The following is a 25689-nucleotide window of genomic DNA, read 5'->3' on the forward strand; positions in this document are numbered from 1 at the left end:
AAAGAGAAATAAGTATTTAGTGATGTCTGCTTGTTATCAACTAAGTGAGAGGCAGATAGCCTGTGACCATTGTAGAGGACGGACGTGTTGAGAGACTGAATTTTTTTACACGCATCCTCAGTGAATTGGATTCATCGCCGGGGTATGTGGGACTCCCCAGGCGTGGGATCTACACAATAAAACCTCATGGTGCCCACTCCCCGCTTAAGGGGAGTAACGCAAAATTGTCGATATTATAATTAATTTTTTTACTTGAAAATAAGCCCCGAATTATTTCATTTTTTAAACATAGAAACTACATTATATTTTGATCTGAGCGAAAACACGATATCTTACAATTTTCTCTATAGAAAAAAATCACAAAGATGCATCTAATTTTTACGAATTTTTCATATATTGCCATAATCGTGCATTAAGCTAAGTTAATATTTTAACACATTATAATATGAAATTCTATCATTGAGACATTGACCTGGCGGATTTTTAAAAGGTTGTATATTTATCGAGTTATTATTAAAAGAAAACTAACTTGGCGATGACCGCGTCGTCCTTTTTCAGCTGGCATATTTGATGTTATACGATGTTTGATTTTTTGGGTTAGTCGTCCTCTTAAGGTAAAGGTAAGCTAAGAAACTATAAAACTACCGCAACAACAAAATAATGATTAACAAGTCGATTTAGTGGAATAAAAAGCTAGGGGTGCATAAAAACCGGATATCTTCATGATATTTAAGATTTTTATTTATTTTGAAAATGTAAAAAATAATATTTTTTCGGGGTACTATTTTCCTGTATTTGCCATAGATTTGTCATTAAGTAGTACTGACTACTACAATTATAGCATATTATATACAAAAGCGCACTTGTAATAAGACGTATAGGGCACGTCAATCCCTTAATATGCTGTCCGTAGTCGTAAAATCTATCACCCTTTAGTACCCGTAATTCACGTTCCCTTAATTGGTTCCGTGACCTTTGGTTATAATTAATCGAGGAACTTCGATTGACTTGAAAAATCTTTTAAACTTAGTTCAATTAACATTGTTATTTTATACTTTACTTGACGGTTCCCTGAACTAAGTTTAACAAAGATAGTGTTAATTGTTTTTGTTTTATCCAAAGAGTTTACTAATCGGAACTTAGAGAATCATCAGTATCGTCCTAGGTTTATCTTGGATCATATTTTTATTTGATACTAGACGACTGCAACTCTGTTGTGCCAAAATCCGTTTATCGCGTGGGAACCGTAAATTTTTCCGAAATGAAAAGTATCTTATGTCCTTTCCTGGGACTCATAGTATTTCCGTACCAAATTTCATTAGAATCGGTTCAGCTGAACGGGTGTGAAGAGCTAACAGACTGACAGACCGGCAGATAGACAGACAGACGGACACATCTTCGCATAAGTAATATATTAGTATAGATGATTGAGTGGTTGATTAGTTGGTGATGAATATATGATAGTTTTGCTTTTCATGAACACAATAATTTTTTACTGCTTTTGGTTTTAGCTGACTGACATGACGAGTATCTATAGGATAATCTTTTATAATATAATATTCTCGGGTCACAATGTTAGTTACCGAACTCCTCCGAAACGGCTTTACTGATTTTTACCAAATCTTATATGCATATTCAGTGGATCTGAGAATCGGCTACTGGGTACTTTTTATATTGATAAGTGCAATTGTTGATTAAATAATAATAAATTATTAGAACTCGAGACTGACGGCGACCATTGTTTCTGTAACGGGATAGCGATGGACGTTGCCATGGTGACATACTTATAATATGATCACTTCAATAAAATAATGACGAAATACTTTAGATGTCAAAACAATGTTTGCCGGGACAGCTACTAATATATAACTATCAATGTTTCCGGCTAGAGGCAGCACCTACATAGACAGCAAATAGACAGTAAACGAAAAGTTTTATTCGACGTTTGACAACTTTTCCGTCAATATTCTGATATTATGACTTGTGCGACATGTTGCTCGGATTGTTTACTGTATGCTAGTAGCGCCCTCGGCTCCGACTATTTGAGGAAATATTCCCTATAACGTTTTTATAACATTCATCAATTTATGTTTATAATTTAAAACTGATTTAAGTATCCTTCCACTCACAAAATAAGTACTGATGACAGCAATACTAACACACAAAAATATACATAGTAAAATAATAAAATGTATATCTGCGTCTAAGTCGAAGTCAAAACACGATATTTGTGTATAAAATCACAAAAGATGTAACACAAAAGACCGCTTTTAAGGCTGCGATATAAATGTTTCATGTGATTTTTATAAAGAAAACATTGAATCCTGTTACATAATTTATATTTATATTTTGTTATAACATGAAAACGTGTTATACATGGGAGAGCCATGCTTCGGCACGAATGGGCCGGCTCGACCGGAGAAATGCCACGCTCTTACAGAAAACCGGCGTGAAACAGCGCTTGCGCTGTGTTTCGCTGTGTTTCGCTGCGAGTGAGTGAGTTTACCGGAGGCCCAATCCCATACCCTATTCCCTTCCCTTCCCATCCCTACCCTCCCCTATTACTCTATTCCCTCTTAAAAGGCCGGCAACGCACCTGCAGCTCTTCTGATGCTGCGAGTGTCCATGGGCGACGGAAGTTGCTTTCCATCAGGTGACCCGTTTGCTCGTTTGCCCCCTTATTTCATAAAAAAAATCGAATCACGTAATTAGACCAAAACGAAACAGTTTTACGTATCAACATTTATTTTAATTAATAATCTCGATATAAATACTTTAAATAATTACTTTTATTTACAAGATTATTCTTCAAAATACCAACACAACTACGTTTCATATTATATTACAATAGTAATTTAAATATGTTACCTAATATTATAAAATATGCGAAAATGTGTCTGTTACCTCTTCACACTCATACCGATTTTCCTGAAATTGAGTATGTAGATTGTAGATAAATTGAGTCGCGGGAAAGAACATAGGCAGTGACGAATTAACCCTTAATCATATTAAGCAATTGCCTAGGGCATCATGTCTGAGGGGGCACCAGGGGAAGCCCAAAAAATCCGTCCTTAGAGCATCACTCTCTTACGTCACCAAAAAAAGTTTCTGGGAAAAAAAAAACTAAGTTTTTTAGGCGGTAAAGGTTTAGACTTTAGACCGATTTTAGTTGACGTACGGAGAGGGGGCCCCCCCTAAGGGCATGGATTGCTTAGGGCATCAAGTAGTCTTAATCCATCACTGGACATAGGTTAACTTTTACGCCGGAAAAATGCTCCCACGCGATAAACGAATAATGACGCAACGAAGTTGCGGGCGTCATGTATATAATGTCTACTTTACTTTATTATAATGTCATAATATTGTCAATAATAATAATAATAATAATAAATATTTATTCAACAAATATAATATTCATACCAAACTGCAGTTAAATACATAATATTTTACATAGATACAAGGTACACAAAAAAAACAAAAAAGGAAAAATTAAAAAAAATACATAAAAAATTATAAGAACATAAAAGAATTAAATTTGATGGACTAGGTACCCTGATGTAAGTGCGATTCAAGTCAATATTTATAATAAGACAATACTCTGTTTGAAATCCACGTGAATTATTGTTAAAGTTTCTGAGATATTATTAGTATGCTAACTTACTCAAAGTCAATAATATCAAACCGAACTTCATTCTAAATCCGTTCTTCGTACTGTTTACTTGGTAAATATTGCAAAATCACAATATTCAAACTTGTTTAGCAGCTGCTATGCGACGTCTGTCTTAATATTACATTTTGTGATATTTAGGATATTAAAGTTTCCAAGGCGGAACGGGAAACATTTCATTCGTAGTTCTTACGGATTGAGAGCTTTTTGATGTTTACATCAAAGTTATATAAAAGTACCTGTCAAATTTTATACAGTAATAGATGTTTCAGTGACTCTATGCGCATAAATAGGAATCGAGGGAACCGAAAATTTCTACGTTTCACAAAGAAGCTTATTAATAGTATATTTCTCCTTGGTCCTACCTACTCTATGTCTGAGTCAACATAAAATTTTATACTTTATACTAGCTGTTGCCCGCGACTTCGTCCGCGTGGACTTTATAGTTTTCCCGTACATCGATTGAGTCACTTACGCGCAAATCAGAAAAGTATATTGTGTGGGAACCGCACATTTTTCCGGGACAAAAAACATTCCTTGTCCCAGATTCAAATTAGTATCCTTTTTTCCTGTTCTGAGGTATCTCCAATCTCCATGCCAAATTTAATCAAAATAGATTAAATAGTTTAGGCGAGAATCATAAAAGTTTATTGTGGAACCGTATATTTTCCGGGATAAAAAGTATCCCATGTCCTTTCCCGAGACTGAAAGTATTGCCATACTAAATTTCATCAAATTAGATTAAATAGTTTAGACTTTAGGCGATAATCATAAAAGTTTATTGTGCGGGAACCGTACATTTTCCGAGACAAAATTAGTAAGTATTCGTTGTCCTTTCTCGAGACTCAAAGTATCTCCACACCAAATTCCATAAAAATAGATTGAATAGTTTACGCGCAAATCAAATAAGTATATTGTGCAGTAAACAGTTATTTTTCCGGGACAAAATGTATTTTTCGGGACACAAAGTATTTTTATACCAAATTTCTGCAAGATGGGTGTAGCCGTTTACGCGTGATGTCGTGACCACGCGAAATATAACGTTCCGCGCAGCTTCACCCGCGTAAATTAGATATTTTACAGACAAATTAGTCCACAAAAAATAGCCTATGATCCTTCACGTGGTCTATTTCTTACCTGTGCCAAATAACAGAAAAAGTTCTCCAGTAGTCTGTTCGTGAGATAAGCTCTTTCAAATAATTTGCCCCGTTTTTTTCCACATTTTCCTCTATTTCTTCGCTGCTTTTCGTCTGAGCGTGATAAAATATAGCTTATAGCCTTTCTCGATAAATGGGCTATCTAACACTGAAAGAATTTTTCAAATCGGACCAGTAGTTCCCGAGATTAGCGCGTTCAAATAAGCCCTTTCAAATAATTTCCTCCCGTTTTTTTCACACTTTCCTCTATTTCTTCGCTCCTATTAGTATTAGCGTGATAAAATATAGCCTATAGCCTTTCTCGATAAATGGGCTATCTAACACTGAAAGAATTTTTCAAATCGTATAAGTAGTTCCTGAGATTAGTGCGTTCAAACAAACAAACTAATTAACAAACTCTTCCGCTTTATAATATTAGTATAGATTTTAGAAGAATAATTTTGCCCAATAATTCATAGTCCATGACGGCACTCTAATCGGTATTTTCGGCACCCATAATAATTATGTAAATGGTGCCCGAACTTGCGAATCCTGCTCTCAAACCTTCAATGCCAACATTGGGTATATTAGCCATTGAAGAGCAAAACATAATGTACAATTAAATATAATCAAGTGACTGAAGCTAGAAACGACTAAGTAGATTTTTAATTTCGACACCAAAATTAGCCATTTAATACCTGACTCTGTACATAATATTAATATGCTCCTTTTCCTGATGTTTTTTTTTTATTTCAGATGAAATGGCGAGCGGGAGGCGTGTCGGGCGCGGCTGTCGCCGCGGTGCTGCTCACGCTGCCTCTCATCACCTCTTCTTCTGGAGACATACGTAAGATGAAAAACTATTCAAATCAACAATCCTGTACCTATAATAAACGAGCTTTTGCCCGCGGCTTCGCTCGCGTTAAGAGGTATACAAATATATACAAACTTTCATCCCCTATTTGAACCCCTTGGGGTTGGATTTTATCAAAATCCTTTCTTAGCGGATGCCTACGTCATAACATCTACCCGCATGCCAAATTTCAGCCCGATCCGTCCAGTGGTTTGGGCTGTGCGTTGATAGATCACTATGTCAATCAGTCAGTCACCTTTGAGTTTTATATAGGTAAATATAGACATAGATATAGATATATAGACTAGATGTTCCGCGCGGCTTCGCCCGCGTAATTGAGGAATGTCACAGAAACCGTACATTTTTCTGCAAAAAACGAAACCTATGTCCTTTCACGTGGTCTCTTCTTCATGTGCGCCAAATAACATAAAAATTGTTCCAGTAGTTTCTTAAGATAATAAGCAATTTTTAAATAATTTCCTCCGTCTTTCCTGGTTTTCCTCAATTTCTTCGCTCTTATTAGTTTTAGCGTAGTGAAATATAGCCTATAGCCTTCCTCGATAAATGGACTATCTAACACTGAAAGAATTTTTTAAATCGGACGAGTAGTTCCTGAGATTAGCGCGTTCAAATAACCCCTTTCAAATAATTTCCCCCGTTTTTTCCACATTTCCCTCTATTTCTTCGCTCCTATTAGTATTAGCGTGATAAATATAGAATATAGCCTTCCTCGATAAATGGGCTATCTAACACTGAAAGATTTTCTCAAATCGGATTGATACAGGATAAGCAATCATCAACAATCCAGCTAATCCAGCTCTTCCACTTGCAGGGCACCACGGCACACGTGCGCGAGGCTGGCGGGCCTCCGTGGCAGCGCCGGCCGACGTCACCGCTAACAACTCCGTCAGCAACGTGACAGCACAGCTCGGCGGAACAGCCTACCTGCACTGCCTCGTCGGACACTTGAGCGAGCGCGGCGTGAGTATCAGCCATAAAGTTAATATACCTAGCTGAATAGAGACACAAAGGCCTGAGCAAGAGAGATGTCAGTATCAGTAACATTGCGTCGTAAAAACGTGAATACATGACAGCAGCACTCTTTTTTTGACGTCCAGTCGGCACGTGCCGTTGACAATTTAATCTCATAGAAATCATGTTCAATCATACTTTTATAAGTGTATACGTACACATATTATTACACACAGATGAAACCAATTTCGGTTTCGTTTGACAGCTCGAGATTGTTGCTCTATTCCGCTAGGTATATTAACTTTATGGTATCAGCTTAGTTATATTGTAACAGCCAGAGTCAGAGAAGTTGATTCAGGCAGATGGCGGACCTACGTTATTTGGTCGCGTTATGTCAAACCCATCCAACCGATCACAGCTAACATTGAATTGACATAAGCTAGTCGGCTGATGACGTAGGTCCGCCAATTACCTAGGAATCAATTTCCTCGATGGTACATTCGAATATATGTATGTCTGTTTCAGGGTAATTCTCACGAAATTCAGAAATTCTTGTCCTTGGTGTTGATATAAAAATCCAAGAAAGAAACGGATGTTACTAATATTACAAAAGTTTTACAAGATTTTACAGCCGTATAAATAAATACTGATTTCTATATGTTTCTATGAATAAGTGTCAACTTATACATAGAAACAAGTGCGGATAGCATGCGCATATCGAGAACATTTTATCTACATGTTTTCTCGATGTTTCATGGTCTGTCTCTTCATCTCTATTGACCCTTATATCACAATAGTATGACATACATTTTTTTCTCGTGTAGATCTGTCGTCAAAATCTATCGTTATAATGTCAAAAATTGATTTTGATATTATGTCGATATCGACAATATAACTAAACTCGAGAGTGAGATATCTCGTGGTACGCGCATGCTAGACGCACAGTAGTGTCGCGACGACGTCACGTCTTGTGCTGCAACTTTATGTAGCCGGCTTCCAACCGGTACCTTTATCATCTCCTTTTCTGCGCCTTCTGTGTGTGTGCTTGGGACAATAATATTTACTTGAACTGTAAGTCTGACTGATCACCCTCATCATATACATACCGGTGACTCACCAGTCATCATTATATTTTTATTATATAAAACTCAAAGGTGACTGACTGACATGGTGATCTATCAACGCACAGCCTAAACCACTGGACTGATCGGGCTGAAATTTGGCATGCAGGTAGATATTATGACGTAGGCATCCGCTAAGAAAGGATTTTAATCAATTCCACCTCCAAAAGGTTAAAATATGGCTTGAAAGTTTGTATAATAATACTTCTTAACGCGAGCGAAACCGCGAGTTAAAGCTCGAAGATTATAAATGCGTCAGTATTTCTGTCTGTCCGTTTGTGAGATTTTGAGTTCTTTTTTTATGAAATAAGGGGGCAAACGAGCAATCGGGTCACCTGACGGAAAGCAACTTCCGTCGCCCATGGACACTCGCAGCATCAGAAGAGCTGCAGGTGCGTTGCCGGCCTTTTAAGAGGGAATAAGGTAATAGGGGAGGGTAGGGATGGGAAGGGAATAGGGGAAGGTAGGGAAGGGAATAGGGTAGGGGATTGGGCCTCGTGGTATTTCTCCGGTCGAGCCGGCCCATTTGCGCCGAAGCATGGCTCTCCCTCGTATAAGTTCGCTGTATAAAATGTAAATGTAGAACAAAAATTTCAACTGGTAAAAAATATTTTTTTCCCAGACAATGGGCTACAACTTTTTACACAGTCGCTGTTGATAATAATATAATATTATTTTGAACGTTAAAATAACTGCCACACGATGGTGATAAAGTTACAAACGTTTATAAAGCCGCTATGGTCACGTAAATTGTGAACGGCCATAATAATAGTGACGTTCGCCGCGCCCTGTTTACACTCTGTCTGTATATTTTAGCCGGAACGTACAAAATTATCCAGCGGTATAATTAGCCAAATGATGATGTAAAAACATTGTGCACGTTAGACGGTGGAAATTTTAACCAAAATGTGACACCGTTCTCATTATTAGCTGTATAAAACGCAAAACATGAGGAAAGGATTTACGTAAACTGTAAAAAATCTAATGATAGGCTTTGGCTTTGGCCAAAAACGGCTTTCGGTTGGGCACTGAACAAAAATATTTTATGTAAGTAATTATTCTATACAGTGTGTAACAAAAATAAGGGATAATACTTTAGGGTCTTTCAGCGCTGCTACTTTCACAGTGAACTCTCTACAAGGAACACGTACACACTCTAAAGTATCATCACTTATTTTTGTTACACACTGTTTAATTTTAATTTTTACTAGAAAACGCCTGCAACTGTGTTGCGCCAAAATTCCTTTATCGCCGGGAATCGTACATTTTTCCGGAATGAAAAGTGTCCTATGTCCTTTTCCGGGACTCAAAGACTTCCTTGCCAAATTTCAGGAATACGGCTTAGCAGTGTGGGCATGAAGAGGTAAAAGACAGACAGATAAACATACTTACGCATTTTTAATGTTAGCATGGTGTATGGAAGTATGGATAATATAGGTAGTCATTGTTATTAGTAGATATGTAGTAGCCTATGGATGGATATAATATATTATACTAGCTTTGCCCCGGTGTTACCCGCGGTTTAATTGATATATCATAAAAGACTATGAAAAGTACCAATAATAGGGTCAAAACGGGACGACACATGGTTCTATAACGGTTTATGGTAGTGATGATGATTAAGATGAAGGTAATTTGCGTAGTAGCATATGCTTTCCGCTCTTAAAACAAAGTCGAAACTCCCAAACTTGTATCTATAAAGAGTCAGGAGTTCTCTCAGCACCTCCGAACCATGGTATACCTTGGTGCAAAATCTTACTTGTTGGTAGCATATGCTTAGAATACTGCTCACGAAATCGAAGTCACCACATATTTTCATATAAATTTTGAGGAGTTCTCTCGATTACTTATGGATCTCTTTATCAGGTTACAATTTTTATGAATATGGTACCAAATTGGAATGATAACCTATACACTAAAAGAAAAAATTTGAAAATCGGTTCACAAACGGCGGAGTAATCGTTGAAGATAAAAAAACAAACATAACACCTCATCCATTTCGAAAGTCGGTTAAAATTGTAGCCTGTGTGTTATTCTGATATATAAGCTATATTATTGTAAAGTTTCATTAAAATCCATTCGGTAGTTTTTGCGTGAAAGAGTTACAAACATCCATACATCCATACATCCAAACAAACTTTCGCCTTTATAATATTAGTAGGTGTTGAAGAAGAAGAAGAACGGAGCGCGGGATATTTTGACAACTGTCATTGGCTTGCCGCCTTTTTTCTCGTCACTTCTCGGGAGCTGTCAAAAAAGTTCTAGATAACTGTGCTAGATAGCTTTAATGTACTTTTATGTTAAATGAAAATAAAATGTTGGTTATTCTTTCACGTTGTCCTAATTGAGCCATCATCGTCCCCAACATGGTCCTGGATCGAAGCCGGATGAAAATTTAATGAAGATGGGTCAGCGGCTCATATAGTTCATACGGAAAACGTTTCATAAAGATGTCTGATGTTAGCAGAACGTAAGGTATAAAAGTTTAGCCCATAAGGTTGACCACGCTCGACTGCCAGGATGGCCAAAGATGAGGAGATAAAGGAATTGGTCAAAAAGAGAGGGAGTTATAAAGGACAACTAACTAATTTCATAAATTATTGCTTGGAATTGGGTAAGAAAGAAACTTTGCTTAGTACAGACGCCAAGGAATTGCAATTACGTATAGGTAAATTAGAATCTTTATATGATAAGTATGATGAGGTACAATTACAATTAGAATGTTTAGTCGATGATGTTCAAGCTCAGTATACAGTAAGAGCAGAGTTTGAGTCTCAGTATTATCAAGCTCTAGCAAGTGCTCAGGATATTTTAAGTAATTACAATAAAGACACAGCTGACGCTGATGTCAGTTATAGGAGTATCAGTGCTAGTGCTCGTCATCAGCTCGTTAAGCTCCCCACTATTCAGTTACCAAAATTTAATGGAACATATGACTGTTGGCTTGAATTTCGTGACACATTTACTAGCCTCATTCATTCAAATAATGATATTGATGAAATAAATAAGTTCCATTATCTTCGGGCTTCCCTCGAGGGATCGGCATCTGTAGTCATTCAGTCTATTGATTTTTCTGCTACCAATTATTCAGTTGCTTGGAAGTTATTATGTGAGAGATATGATAACAAACATTTGCTTATTCAAAATCATATTTCAGCTTTGTTTAATATTGATAACATTACTAAAGAGTCATCAACTGTATTAAAGCGACTAATTGACCTGTTAAATAAAAACATTCGCGCCTTAGAGTCATTAGGCGAGCCTGTCAAGCAGTGGGATACTCTGCTTATATTTATTGTCACTCAAAAATTAGATAATAAAACTTATAGAGAGTGGGAACAATATAAGGGTCGCATTGACAAGAAGGTCGCAGTAACATTTGACAAGTTTATTGATTTCATTCGCAACAGAGCTGACTTAATTGAAACATTAGAATTATCACGTAATAATCATTCAACCACTGGTAGGCAAGGTTCCAAATTTAAATCTATGGTGTCAGTACAAAATAATACCCATTCAGAGTCAGTGAACAAAGTATGTTGTCCGAACTGTAAAGGTGATCACAGTTTATCAAACTGTTCTAATTTTCTTGGCTTGAGTAATGAAGCTCGTTTAAAATTGTTAGCTGGTTACAAAGTCTGCTACAATTGTTTTCATCCAGGCCATTTTGCAAACCGTTGCAAAAAGCAAGGTTGTAAATTTTGTAAGCGCCGGCACAATGCACTTGTGCATTTAGATGATTTTAAAGGTAGTAACAATCACAATGAGAGAGGTCACTTACCTGTCAGTGTTTCATCATCATCAGCGGCGCAACCACCCACTAAATCTAGTGGTTCAAATGATAAAAATTTGACATTGTCTGTTAAGCTTTCTCCTTCATGTGATGTTAAGCAACATGGTGATGTATTATTGTCAACCGCATTAATTAAATTATTTGATGCCAATAATCGTGAACATATTGTTCGCGCGGTATTAGATAGCGGTAGCACATCATGTTTAATTACACAGAGGCTTTCTCAAAAGTTAAATTTAAAAACTTGTCAAATTAATAAAAACATTCTTGGTGTTAATAATGTGTCTTCTCACATAAGTAAGATGTGTCGGGTTAGCATGAAATCTATGGATAATAGTTTTGCATCTGACATTAATTGTTTCATCTTACCATCAATTACTAGTTGTTTGCCAAATCATGAAGTTGACATTAGGTATCTTAAAATACCATCGGATATTTGTTTAGCTGATCCTTTATTTTATAAGCCAGGTGAAGTTGATATTTTACTAGGCGCTGATATCTTTTGGGATTTAATGGGATCAAGGAACTTAAAATTAGGTGATAAAAAGCCTGTCCTTTTTGAAACCAAATTAGGTTGGGTCATTTCAGGACCTATAATATCCAAAAGTCATTTTGTTTTTTTTGGCAACAACCTCAGGTGTAACTTCTCAAATATATCTGACACTTATGTGGAGTCTGATAAGAGTGAATTTGATTTAAGTAGATTTTGGCAATTAGACGAAGTTAACTTGCAGTCTTCACAATATTCTCCCGAAGAGAAGTTATGCGAGGAACATTTTGTTAAGAACACATTCCGTTTAGATGATGGACGTTTCTGTGTTCGCATTCCTTTAAAGCAAAATTCTGATATTTTAGGAAAATCGATGCAGCGGGCTACACAATGCCTGATTAGTTTAGAGCGTCGGTTAAATAACAATCCTAACTTAAAGAAAATGTATTATGAATTTATGTCAGAATATAAATCACTTTCTCATATGTCTGAATGTCAACACCCTGAAGTTAATAAAGCATATTTCATACCTCACCATGGGGTTTTAAGAGAAGGTAGCACTACAACAAAATTAAGGGTAGTGTTTAATGCCAGTTCTCCTACATCATCAGGTATTTCTTTTAATGAAATTCAAATGATCGGACCGACCGTTCAGGATGACTTAATGTCTATTTTACTCCGGTTTAGGCAACATAAGTACATCTTATCAGCTGATGTAGAGAAGATGTACCGCCAGCTGGTTGTTCATCCAGATGATAGGTATTTGCAGCAAATACTCTGGCGAGACGATCCATCCGAGTCAATAAAGGTTTTTCAGCTCAACACTGTCACTTATGGCACCACCAGTGCCCCTTTCCTAGCAACTCGATGTTTGAAGCAGATTGGTATTGATTGTAGTGATCCTAAAGTTTCAGAGATTATTATACATGATTTCTATGTTGATGACTTGCTTACAGGAAGTAATGATTTTGATGATGCTGTAAATATTCGGCTGAAAGTGACGAAGGAGCTTGCGTCAGCTGGGATGACTCTGCGAAAATGGAAGTCTAATGACCCTCGTTTAGTGCCTTCAAGTTCATGCACACCACTTGATTTGAGTCTTGGGTCTCATGAGCCAAGTAAGCTATTAGGTCTTGGTTGGAATGCTGATGATGATGAAATTTACTTTCCCACAAAATTGGATTTTCCGAATGGCAATACTAAGCGAGACTTACTATCAGTCATCGCAAAAATCTTTGACCCTTTAGGTCTGTTAGCACCTGCTGTGATAGTTATGAAAATGTTATTACAAAGTCTGTGGTTGCAGAAACTTTCATGGGATGAGCCTCTTAGTGCAGACATTCTGAAACACTGGAAGACTATTCTAAAGGAACTTCCATTATTAAATGAAATTAAAGTACCTCGTATGGTTGTTTGTAAGTCGTATAAAAGGTTTGAATTACATGTCTTTTCCGACGCTTCGGAGCGCGCGTATGGTGCGTGCGTTTATGTCCGTACTGTCAATAATAACAATAACGTTACGATTCGTTTGTTAGCAGCCAAGAGTCGAGTAGCTCCAATCAAACCAACGACGATTCCGAGGTTGGAATTATGCGGAGCTCTTACTGGAGCTCGTCTTTACGAGAAGGTATTTAATTCAATTCGGTGTAAGGTAAATAGCACATATTTTTGGACTGATTCCACCATAGTGTTGAGTTGGTTGCAAGTTTTTCCTTCCAAGCTTCAACCTTTTGTGCGGAATCGCGTGGCTGAAATTTTAGAAAGAACCGGAAATTGTCAATGGTTCCACGTTCCGACAAAAGACAACCCAGGAGATCTCATCTCTCGTGGCTTGGATATAAATTCCCTCCGGATTTCTGATCTATGGTGGACAGGCCCAGACTATTTAAAACAGGAACCAATAATTCTGCCTTCTCAACCTAAACATATCATAAAAAATGACTTACCGGAAACTAAACCTGATCTATCGTTGTGTGTTGTTCTAGATAGTAACATTAATGAAGGTTTAATTATTGATTTTAGTCGGTTTTCAAATTATACTCGTCTATTGCGTTCTATCGCCTATGTTTTGAGATTTATTAGTCGTTGCAGAGGGCAAGCAAGTCTATCAAGCTTCTTAAGTAATCAGGAAGTGACGACTTCCTTGCAATTAATAATTAAGACGTGTCAAAGGGAGTCTTTTCCTGAGTATAAACTACTTCTACTTAAGAAGGATTTACCTAAAAAGAGTCCCTTAGTTAAATTTAATGTTTATTTAGATAATGATAACTTAATGCGAGTTGGGGGCCGTCTAAATAATTCTGATTTTTCATATGATAAAAAACACCCTATACTATTACAGTCCACTCACGTTTTTACTAGGTTGTTGTTTGAATCAGAACATAAAAGACTACTTCATGCAGGTCCACAATTATTGCTCGCTACCATTAGAGAAACTTATTGGCCTATAGGAGGTCGCAATTTGGCGAAAGCCTGCTATCATAAGTGTGTGCGATGCTGCCGTATGAAAGGTGAGGTTGCTACTCCTATCATGGGCAATCTCCCGCGACATCGCATTACAAGCGGTTTTCCTTTTGAGAATGTAGGCCTTGATTACGCAGGTCCTATCATGTCTGCCAGTCGTCAGGGTCGTGGATGCAGGCTAGTTAAGGTATACATAGCGATTTTTGTATGTTTCGCTACTAAAGCTATCCACCTGGAACTAGTGGGGGATTTGACGAGTAAATGCTTTTTATTAGCACTGAATAGATTTATATCGCGGAGAGGAAAGCCTCTTAATATTTATTCAGATAACGGAAAGTCGTTTGTCGGTGCTTTTAACGATATTTCAAAATTTTTAAAATCTAATTGCAATTCATTGGGTGAGAGTCTGGCAAACGAAGGCGTTTCGTTCCATTTCATTCCACCGTATACTCCTCATTTTGGCGGTCTCTGGGAGGCGGGCGTGAAGTCAACCAAATTTCACTTGCTAAGAGTATTGGGCAATTGTCATTTAACTTACGAGCAATTGTATAGCCTGCTAACACAGATTGAAGCCATATTAAACTCAAGGCCGCTGACCCCCCTATCATCCGACCCATCAGACTGCACACCTTTGACGCCGGGACATTTTTTAATTGGACGCCCTTTAACCGGTTTGCCGCAGATAGAAATTGATAATAAGGACTATTTGTCGCGGTTTCACCATATTCAGCAGCTCCGTCAACACTTTTGGGCGAGATGGAGTAAAGAGTACGTGTCTGAGCTCCAAACTAGAACAAAATGGCGTCTTAATCAGAAGGAACTCAAACTCGACACCCTGGTCGTTGTTAAAGACGATAATTTACCACCACTTAAGTGGCGTTTGGGCCGAATCGTCGCAATATTCCCTGGATCTGACGGCGTTGCTCGAGTGGCCGACATCCGTACCTCTGCTGGAATCATCCGTCGAGCCTTTAGCAAGATATGTCCACTGCCCAGTTGTTGAGGGTTGAAAATTAAATTTTCAACGCCCGGGGGTATGTCGAAGAAGAAGAAGAACGGAGCGCGGGATATTTTGACAACTGTCATTGGCTTGCCGCCTTTTTTCTCGTCACTTCTCGGGAGCTGTCAAAAAAGTTCTAGATAACTGTGCTAGATAACTTTAATGTACTTTTATGTTAAATGAAAATAAAATGTTGGTTATTCTTTCACGTTGTCCTAATTGAGCCATCATCGTCCCCAACAGTAGGATATAGTAGGATATCCTAGAGATAGCTTTTTAAGCCTATGCCAAAATATAATTATATCTTTTAAGACGATACAATAGGTTTACAATGCAGATAAGCTAGCTTAAAATCAAAAGCGAGCGTAATGATAATCCTATCAGAATCAGCATTCACTCCGTAAATTCGCATTCGATAAGAATTTACTCGAAGCATTTTCTATTCGTTCATTATTTCAACTCGACGGGCGGGCTTAGCTTTTTTATTTTAACACTTGAACGCTTAAAACTGTTTCTGCATTTCGTATTATTCCTAATTACTGATAGTTTTACGTTTGCTTTGGTTGTGTACTTTAGGTTTTTGTGATAAAAAACTAAATATTTCCTGTACAAAAACTTATTATGAGTCGTGACAGTTTTTATACAAGTTTTTTTATACAAGTTCATACTTTTCAAGTTACAAATGTTCTATACCAGGTTGATGTCCGCAACTCCAGAACAACAAACGACGCAGAACTACATTTATCGCAGTTTATCATATGCCCATCTCAGACTCAGAGTATCTCCAGACCAAATTTTAGCAAAATCGGTTCAGTGGTTTAGTGATATACGATGATAGACTAATAGACACACATAATATCGATTTGTAAGTAATATAATATAAGTATGCATTAAAATTGCCTCGCTTCAAAACTTTACACAAAAGGAAATTTACTTATTTATATCCATACTTCCATATACTAATATTATAAATGCGAAAGTGTGTCTGTCTGTCCATCCGTCTGTCTGTCTATTACCTCTTCACGCCTAAATCGCTGAACCAACTTTGCTGAAATTTGGTATGGAGATACCTTGAGTCCTGGGAGAGGACATAGGACTTTTTATCCTAGATTTTTTTTATGAAATAAGGGGGCAGACGAGAAAACAGGTCACCTGATGGAAAGCAACTTCCGTCGCCATGGACACTCGCAGCATCAGAAGAGCTGCAGGTGCGTTGCCAGCCTTTTAAGAGGAAACTTAATTGGATATTTAAAAAACTACGATACGTCACAAAAAAAAAACTATTAAATCAAATTTATCTTTCTTTAGGGCAGTCAATAATTGGATACTGTATTTTGGCTTGGGGCGGTGCTAGTAACGATAAATTCATAAACATCGAAAGAAGCCAACGTTGCTTGCTGAAAATAATGCCGTATCGTTTCCCTACTGAAGAACTCTACTCCTTGTGCAAACTTTTGTCTGTGAGAAAACTCTACGTGCTATCTCTGGTTCTTAGATGTCATAAATACTTACCTCTTGAATTCATAACCACACGACGAATAATACCACACGGCGAAAAAAGGAAAAGTTGCAGCTACTATTAAGACAAACACAACCTTTGCTCAAAGACAGTATAAATCAATCTCGGTTCACATATACAATAAAGTAAATAAAATTCTTGATATTATCTATTTGGTCTCTTATCAAACCTGTAAAAAAATGGTACAGACATGGCTACTTACTAAAACGTATACAGAAACTGAAGCACTACTCAAATATCTGCTGATAATTTTTTTTCTCTTTTAATACATTTAATATAAATAACACACACACACACACACACACACACACACACACACACACACACACACAAACACACACACACACACACACACACACACACACACATCACATACATAAAATTAAAATATTGTTATAACTTGTTTTTTGTAAATCTTTTCTGAAATATATTTTACACTACTAATAGTTATGGAAGGGCGAGTTCACCTGACAATAGTGTCTCAAGACACTTACTAGGTGGATCTCATCTCTTTTGTATATTATGTAACAAAATTGTGAAATAAGGAAATAAATTATTATTATTATTATTATTATGACCCTGTTGACAATTAAGTTTGTAAATTGAAATTTAGAATTTAGAATAGGGTTATTACCCTAGGGGAGGGTAGGGAAGGGAAAGGAATAGGGGAGGGTAGGGAAGGGAAGGGAATAGGGGAGGGTAGGGAAGGGGATACGGTAGGGTAGGGGATTGGGCCTCCGGTAAACTCACTGTTTCACGCCGGTTTTCTGTGAGAACGTGGTATTTCTCCGGTCGAGCCGGCCCATTCGTGCCGAAGCATGACTCTCCCACGTGGACGCGCGGGAACCGTACATTTTGTACGGTTCCCGCGCGATAGACAAGTTTTGACGCATAGGAGTTGCGGGCGTCACCTAGTATATTATAATTACTCGCCGTATAAAAGTATTTTACACAAAGTGATGATGATGAATACCGATGTAGCTACCGCAAGCAAATATTTAAATTTATAATGAAATATCCGGTTACGGGTAATTAATTCTGGCAATTAACGACAACCACGGACTATTATAGAAAAACATTTCCCAAAATAATAAAAAAACAATTTATTTTTCTCTTGAAATATTAAAACTATGAAAGGAGCTACGCCATTAGGAATATTTCGGAAAAGGTTGGAGCAGAGGGCGTCATTAGAATAAACCGTAAACAATTCTACCAAAATCCTCTGACGACCTCTGTGGCTCAGTTGGTGGGCTATTGGTAGCTCAAGCCGGAGGTCGCGGGCTCGAATCCCGCCGACGGAACAAAAAGTTTTCCAAGTATCTTGGTCGTGAAAGTGTATTAAATAATATGTGTATTTTAATATAATAAAATCTTAAATATATTATGTAAACAAAGGCCTGAGCTAGCGAGATGTCACTATCAGTAAAAAAAAGAGTGATACATGACAGCGGAACTTTTTTGTCGTCCCGTGGGCACTTATCGGCACGTTGACAATTGAATCTCATAGAAAGATGCTTGTGTAAGTGTATACGTGCACACTGCACATATTTTTACACACAGATGTAAATCGATTTCAGTTTCGTTTGACAGCTCGAGATCGTTGCTCTATTCCGCTAGGTATATTAACTTTATGGTTGGGCCATAGATGATTAATATGCACACGGAATAATAATAGATAAAACTCATGCATTTTTTATTACTAGATAACGTCACGTCTTGTTCGTTGCGCCAAAATTCCTTTATCGCACGGAAACCGTACACTTTTTCGGCGTAAACAGTATCCTGTATCCTTTCCCGGGACTCAAAATATCTCCCTTTTTGCTATACCCCGCAAAATCGGTTCAGCTGTTTGGACGTAAGGAGACAGACTGACAGTCGCCTTTAAAATATTAGTATCGATATGTATGGTTTCTATTATTTATAACTTTACTATGTTAGTTTTCTATCCATTGTATTTATCCCGGCCTATTCTTGCCTAAGGCAACGTAAACAAATTACGCAAATAAATAACCATAGTACATATTTTTCCATTGAAATATACTAAGTAAATATTTTCTCTGAATAAAGGTATAAGTCAATGTAGGGTAGGCGAAACTTCACATGTCTATTGTAAGCTGAGCTCTGTTTGTATATTTTTTGTTCGAAATAGGAGGTCAATCGTTAATTTGCTGCCGTGTGTACTGGCCTATTATAAATAGATTACGTCAGAGCCAATCAGAAATATGTGAAGGCAAACTAATCAAACCTTAATCTATACATATTATAAAACAAAGTCGCTTTTTTCCCTCAAGTCCCTTTGTTCCCTTTAATTTTTCAAACTACGCAACGGATTTTGATGATTATTTCAGTATTAGATAGCCCATTTATCGAGGAAGGCTATAGGCTATATTTTATCACGCTAAGACTAATAGGAGCGAAGAAATAGAGGAAAATGTGGAAAAAACGGGGAAAATTATTTGACGGGGAAAATTGAACGCGCTAATGTCAGGAACTACTAGTCCGATTAGAAAAATTCTTTCAGTGTTAGATAGCCCGTTTATTGAGGAAGGCTATAGGTGAATGTGGAAAAAACGGGGGAAATTATTTGAAAGTATCTCGCGAACTACTGGAGCAATTTTTATGTTATTTGGCACAAATAAGAAGAGAAGTGAAAGACCACGTGAAGGATCATTGGCTATCGATTTTAATCATTTTTTCAGTGGCTATATATTTTATACCCGATGCGAAGCCGGGGCGGGTCGCTAATTAATAATAATTAGTAAGCAGGTATAGAAATAAGACTATAATTTGAAAGCTTAAAATACCAAGATTATTAAAAGTAGCCTCGATATTACTTTGCAAATATTAATGCTGGAAAGACCGAGTTGAAATCAGTCCACAAAACCTATATTTGAGCTCCGGGCTTTTAGTGTATTGAAATTGAGCGGCTAATGCTTCGATAAATACACCGGATATGCTGCAAAAGAAACGGGAAATACCGACTTATTTGATGGTAACGTTTGATTTTCTTTCTTTTTTGTTATGGGAGATTACACGAGAACTGAAAATGATCTGATATTTAGTTGGTACAACTTTTTGTGTTTTTTCTTCTTTATAAGTATTGAAATGAAGTGTTCTTCTAGATTTTTTTCGTAAATTATTATTTTGATTTCAGCCAAGACTATTATTATTCATACTTTAAAACCAGTAATTTCCCTGATAGCTTGTGTTTGTTCAGTTTTCCGGCAAAGGTATTTTTTAGGATATAGTAGAACTACTTAACTAAAGAAGATATTGAATATTTTGTAATCCATCTCTTTCTTTCTTCCACAGCAAGTATCCTGGGTGAGGAAAAGAGACTGGCATATCCTCAGCTCCGGAAAATTCACATATACCAACGATGAAAGGTTCCAGGTATGTGTTTAATAAAAATCGATCGAATTCGATCATTTTATATTTTAAATCTAATATGTCTATTCTATCAATTAATGTCTAGGACAGTACTGGTTATTGTAACAGTATTAAGTCAAGGAAACGTTTGAAGGATAAATAATTAATGCATTAATCGTACGAAAAAATAAACCACTTTGCTTGGGGACGGAAAATTTTAATACTTCCTACTCCTTTTCTTTTAATTTCTTTGCAAGTCCCAAGGCAGTGTTAGTATGTCCCTTGGGCTCCCTAAAATTATTTCATAGGGTTTTCGTATAGCTAATGCTCGTATAAAATACGACAGAATCCCTTGCGTCGAAACAGCTAGTATTATGATAATGTTTTTTTTATAAAATAAGGGGGCAAACGAGCAAACGGATCACCTGACGGGAAGCAACTTCCATCGCTTAATCGCGACATTAGAAGAGCAAGCCATTTAGCCGAAACTTTTTCATTTTCGCTTCGTTATAGAATCGCCGATCAAAATGTATGGAATTGACATAAGCCGAGTCTTCGACTCGGCGACGTCAACGTCATACTAACGAACGCTTATGTCAATTCCATACATTTTCATCGGCGAAAGCGAAAATATTTTGGCTCACCCCCCTGGTGCGTTGCCGGCCTTTATAATATTATGATAATGTATTCAAAACTTCCAAAGCATTGTAAAAATAAAAGAATATCATACAGTACCGCTCGTACCGCTTTTGCTAAAAATAAAATAAAAACTGTTTTAAAGTCCATACACGGGCGGAATCGCGGGCGAAAGAAATATTATTTTTCAATACAGCTCTCATGAGCCAACTCGAGCCGGACGAGAGGTTTATACAGCACTTGCCACGAGCTGCAAATAAACGCTTATTTATCGAACGAAAAATCCAGAATTTCAAGTGATTTTTAACGCAAAAGCAATCGGTTTGCTGCCCGAATGGTTTTGTGAAGGTCAGTGAATAGTGATACTACACTCAACATACTGCACATTCTACATAGTACTATACATACTACATACATCTACGAATAATAAAAACTAAGGAATAATATCACATACTGCCGTTTTAAATTTGGTTCCTTTCGAACTGTCATGTCACGTCAGCGTGATACCGCTCAAGGCCATCTAAATATTGCAAATCTATATATTAATACGCAAGCGAAAAACTTTGTAACCCTTTTTACGAAAAATGGGGAAACGTACGTGCATGAAATTTTGCACAGTTATAGTTTATATGGTGAAGGAGTGCATCGAACTAATATCATTTTGAAATTATGCTTTCATCATACATTTGTTTAACAAATAAAACATTACACACACTACAACACACACACATGAGAAATGACAGATTTTTGAGTGACAAGCAATGATATTCATTGGTGACCCGTGACAAGCCTATACATACGAATTATACTCTTTTATTTATGGTTGAAGTCTGTTGACAACAAGTTGGCAAATTGAAAATGGATTTATAGTTTTTTTTACACGGCCAGTCTGAGATCTGCTAAGTCCCAGAGACAAGATTTGAAAAAAAAAGATAGTCAATATTTTTTACAAAATATAGGTAGCAGTCCTAATGTCGTTGAAACTAAGGTCGAATATCGACCATTGGGCGATCTCTAGTGTATTGAATTGTGTACTCACTACCCACATTTTTGACAAGTATTGTAGAACATGTTTTTTGACGTAGTTAGGGTTGATGCAGTCGTTTGTTTCGTCGACAGGTTTCGAAACCGCGACCCCACCTGTGTTGCTGTGGTTGAGCACCACGTTTCAACCACTTAGCCACAGAGTTTATAATTTAACCAGTTATAAAATAAACTTGTTACTAACCACAGTTAAATAACGTAGAGCTCGAATTAACTACGTTTGTGATTATACAGTTAAAATATACGTAAACACGAGTTTGTAACCGCAGCAGTAATGTACTAATGAATGGTATTACAAATAGATATTAGAGGTAATACAGTAAATATGGAGCCATTAAGGCTAATTCGGGGCCTTTAGTCATGTTGCATTCGATAATAGCGAAGAAGAAAATAAAAAAATCGGCATTTGAATGAGGCATCGTAATTGCAATGTTATTTAGCGATGCGTGATGTTAAATAATAATAATTGGTTTTGCTGTCAAAAAGATCAAATATAACTTTCTGTTTTTATTTATAATTTTAATCTTTAAAAGATAGATGTTTAATTAAATTTTTTGTTTAAGTGCCAACCCACATGTACCACAACCACACGACATCGCAACGACAAAATGTCGTCGAGCAGTGGTTACGTGTGAATGGTGTCGCTGCAGCATTTTGTGGTTGCGTTGTGGTACCGACAAAATGACGTTGCGATGTGGTTGCGACGTGGTTGCGATGTGGTTGGGACGTGGTTGCGTCATGTGCAAGTCGAACTATTGTAGTTCGACTCCGGCTTTTATAGCGGAAACACGTCTTGCCCAAAGTCATGGATTTCGAAGAGGACACTTTATTGTTGCTATCCTTGCTAAATATATTATTGATAAGAAGAAGACGACGGCGATTTCAGCGTAATCGTCGAAATAGAATTTATTGGGTACAACCTTTATTGGTAAACAAAAATCAAAGCCAATTTCGTACTGAATAAAGCGGCATATATTATAGTGGCAACAGATATATCTACACAGTACACAATCTGTGAAAATTTCAGAAGTCTAGCTATAGCGGTTCTTGAGATACAGCCTGGAGACAGACTGACACACGGACAGACAACGAAGTCTTAGTAATAGGGTCCCGTTTTTACCCCTTGGAGTTGGAATTTATCAAAATCCTTTCTTAGCGGATGCCTACGTCATAACATCTACCCGCATGCCAAATTTCAGCCCGATCCGCCCAGTGGTTTGGGCTGTGCGTATGCTATATATATATATATATATATATATATATATATATATATATATATATATATATATATATATATATATATATATATATATATATATATATATATATATATATACATATATATATAGATTAAAAAAAAACATTAAATAAAAAAATATACGGCAACGAAAAATGCGAGTAACGAAACGCATTCGTGAGTAACGTTTCGTACTAGATGGCGTACCCGTTACTCAGTACCAACTTTTGCTTTGGAAGAGCGCGGGCGGCGTGTCGTTGCATCGACGCAACGTTGTGGTTGCGATGTGGTTGCGACGTGGTTGCGACGTGGTTGCGACGTGGTGGCGACGTGGTTGCGACGTGGTTGCGACGTGGTTGCGACGTGGTTGCGATGTGGTCGGTATTTTACAAGTGGTCGACTACAACTGCAAAATGTGGTACGTGTGAATGGTCCAGTTCATTTACAATACGAAATATACGCCCGACTACGTCGTGTGTTTGTCGTGTGGTTGCGGTTGTCGTGTGGTTGTGGTACGTGTGGGTTGGCCCTAAGTTAAGATTCGGTCAACAACAATTTTCAACTACGTCGAAGCCTAAAATGGATTTTGACAGTCTAATGAGTAATGATGTATGTATATACTATATAATATGTGTCCTCGTAACGGCTAATCTACTGATCCGATTTTAACAATAAGGTGTCAGTAGACACAAACTATACTACGGTCTGCGAGTGACAAAAAGTAATCGTATTACAGTTTTTTTAACTCATTAAATACAATAGTTAAAGTTATTACTCTTGTTTCTAGCCGAAATAAATTTAGGCAAAACAATTTTCAGGTCAGCTATTTGAATAGTATAATAAAGCAACAAAATCTAGATTGACATGGCACATTCAACGTTTCAATGTATGGGCATTTGTATTATTGTGCGGGCTTTGTACGTCACGTTGAATATTCAAAATGGCGCTGTATTGATATCAAACACAAATTGCGACATCCCTGTCTGTACGAATCAATTGTGGTAGGTGATACAATAGTTTTGGAGTGCTTTAAGGCCCTACAATTGTGATGAATAACTGGTTAATTGGTTACAGCATTGCTACCATAATTGCTTACTACACTACAGTACGAATAGTAATTACCGACGTCGATCATAGGCAAAGTTATAACGGTAATGGTTCGCATTGGCTACGATCCTTCATATTCGCAACGATGCTACGCATTCGCTACGGTGATACGCATTTGCTACTAAGCTACATATTAGCTACGATGCTACGCATTCGCTACGGTGCTACGCATTTGCTACGAAGCTACATATTAGCTACGAAGCTACGCATTCGCTACGGTGCTACGCATTTGCTACGAAGCTACATATTAGCTACGAAGCTACGCATTCACTACGGCGTTATTTGGGTGACAGACGTGCGAGTAAGTGCGCGAACTTAGCCCGGGCGCGCACTAGCGGCCAGGTCGCGTGGTCTATGGCGGTTTCATACTAAGGTATCTATGTCGATGGCCGCCGCGGCTTGGCCGCTAGTGCGCGCCCGGGCTTATGACTTGACGATCTTAATAGCCTGTGTGTCACCTAAAACCGCGTACTTAAAGATTGCCGCGCAAGTTCCCCGTCTTGGAATTTTACTCCTAGCTCGTCACGGCTCGTACATCTGGCAAGACTACGAGCCGTGAGCCGCGAGCCGTGAGCTGTGAGCCGCAAGCCGAGAGCCGCGGGCCGCGAGCCACGAGCCTGGGGACATGGTAATCCAGTGTGAGCCATTCTCGTGTGTCACCGACGTCGAGCCAAGTAAGTTCGCGATCGTAAAAACCGCGTGCTTAAAGTTCATACCTCTATCACCGACGTCGAGCAGAGTAAGTTCGCGAACTTAAAACCCGCGTGCTTTAAGTTCGTACGTCTATCAGGCCTTTTACGCATTTGCTACGAAGCTACGTATTTGCTACGAAGCTACGTATTTGCTACGATGCTACACATTAGCTACGAAGCTACGTATTAACTACGAAGCTACGTATTTGCTACGATGCTACACATTAGCTACGAAGCTACGTATTTGCTACGAAGCTACGTATTTGCTACGATGCTACACATTAGCTACGAAGCTACGTATTAACTACGAAGCTACGTATTTGCTACGATGCTACACATTAGCTACGAAGCTACGTATTTGCTACGATGCTACACATTAGCTACGAAGCTACATATTCGCTACGGTGCTACGCATTTACTACGATGCTACGCATTCACTACGGAGCTAGTCATTCGTTACGATGCTACAGTGCTACGTAAATGCTATAATGCTACGGATTTGCTACGAAGCTTCGCATTCGCTACAAGTTTGACGTGTTACTTTTTATCGAGATTTTTTAATTACTTAATTTCAAATCTTAGACAACCTG

At 37.7% G+C, this 25689-nt stretch overlaps 1 protein-coding gene across 1 annotated transcript in view; it reads left to right on the forward strand.

Moving 5' to 3' along the window:
* The window catches only part of LOC121737326 (hemicentin-2-like), a 358492-nt gene that overhangs the window by 294911 nt on the left and 37892 nt on the right, over window positions 1–25689 (forward strand). Inside the window, exons 3-5 of the mRNA XM_042128966.1 lie at window positions 5560–5650; window positions 6489–6637; window positions 20327–20407. Of these exons, the coding sequence (XP_041984900.1) occupies window positions 5560–5650; window positions 6489–6637; window positions 20327–20407 (321 nt within the window). The remainder of the gene's footprint in view (window positions 1–5559; window positions 5651–6488; window positions 6638–20326; window positions 20408–25689) is intronic.

Source organism: Aricia agestis, chromosome 20, assembly GCF_905147365.1.
Source record: "Aricia agestis chromosome 20, ilAriAges1.1, whole genome shotgun sequence".
Taxonomy (NCBI): Eukaryota; Metazoa; Arthropoda; class Insecta; order Lepidoptera; family Lycaenidae; genus Aricia; species Aricia agestis.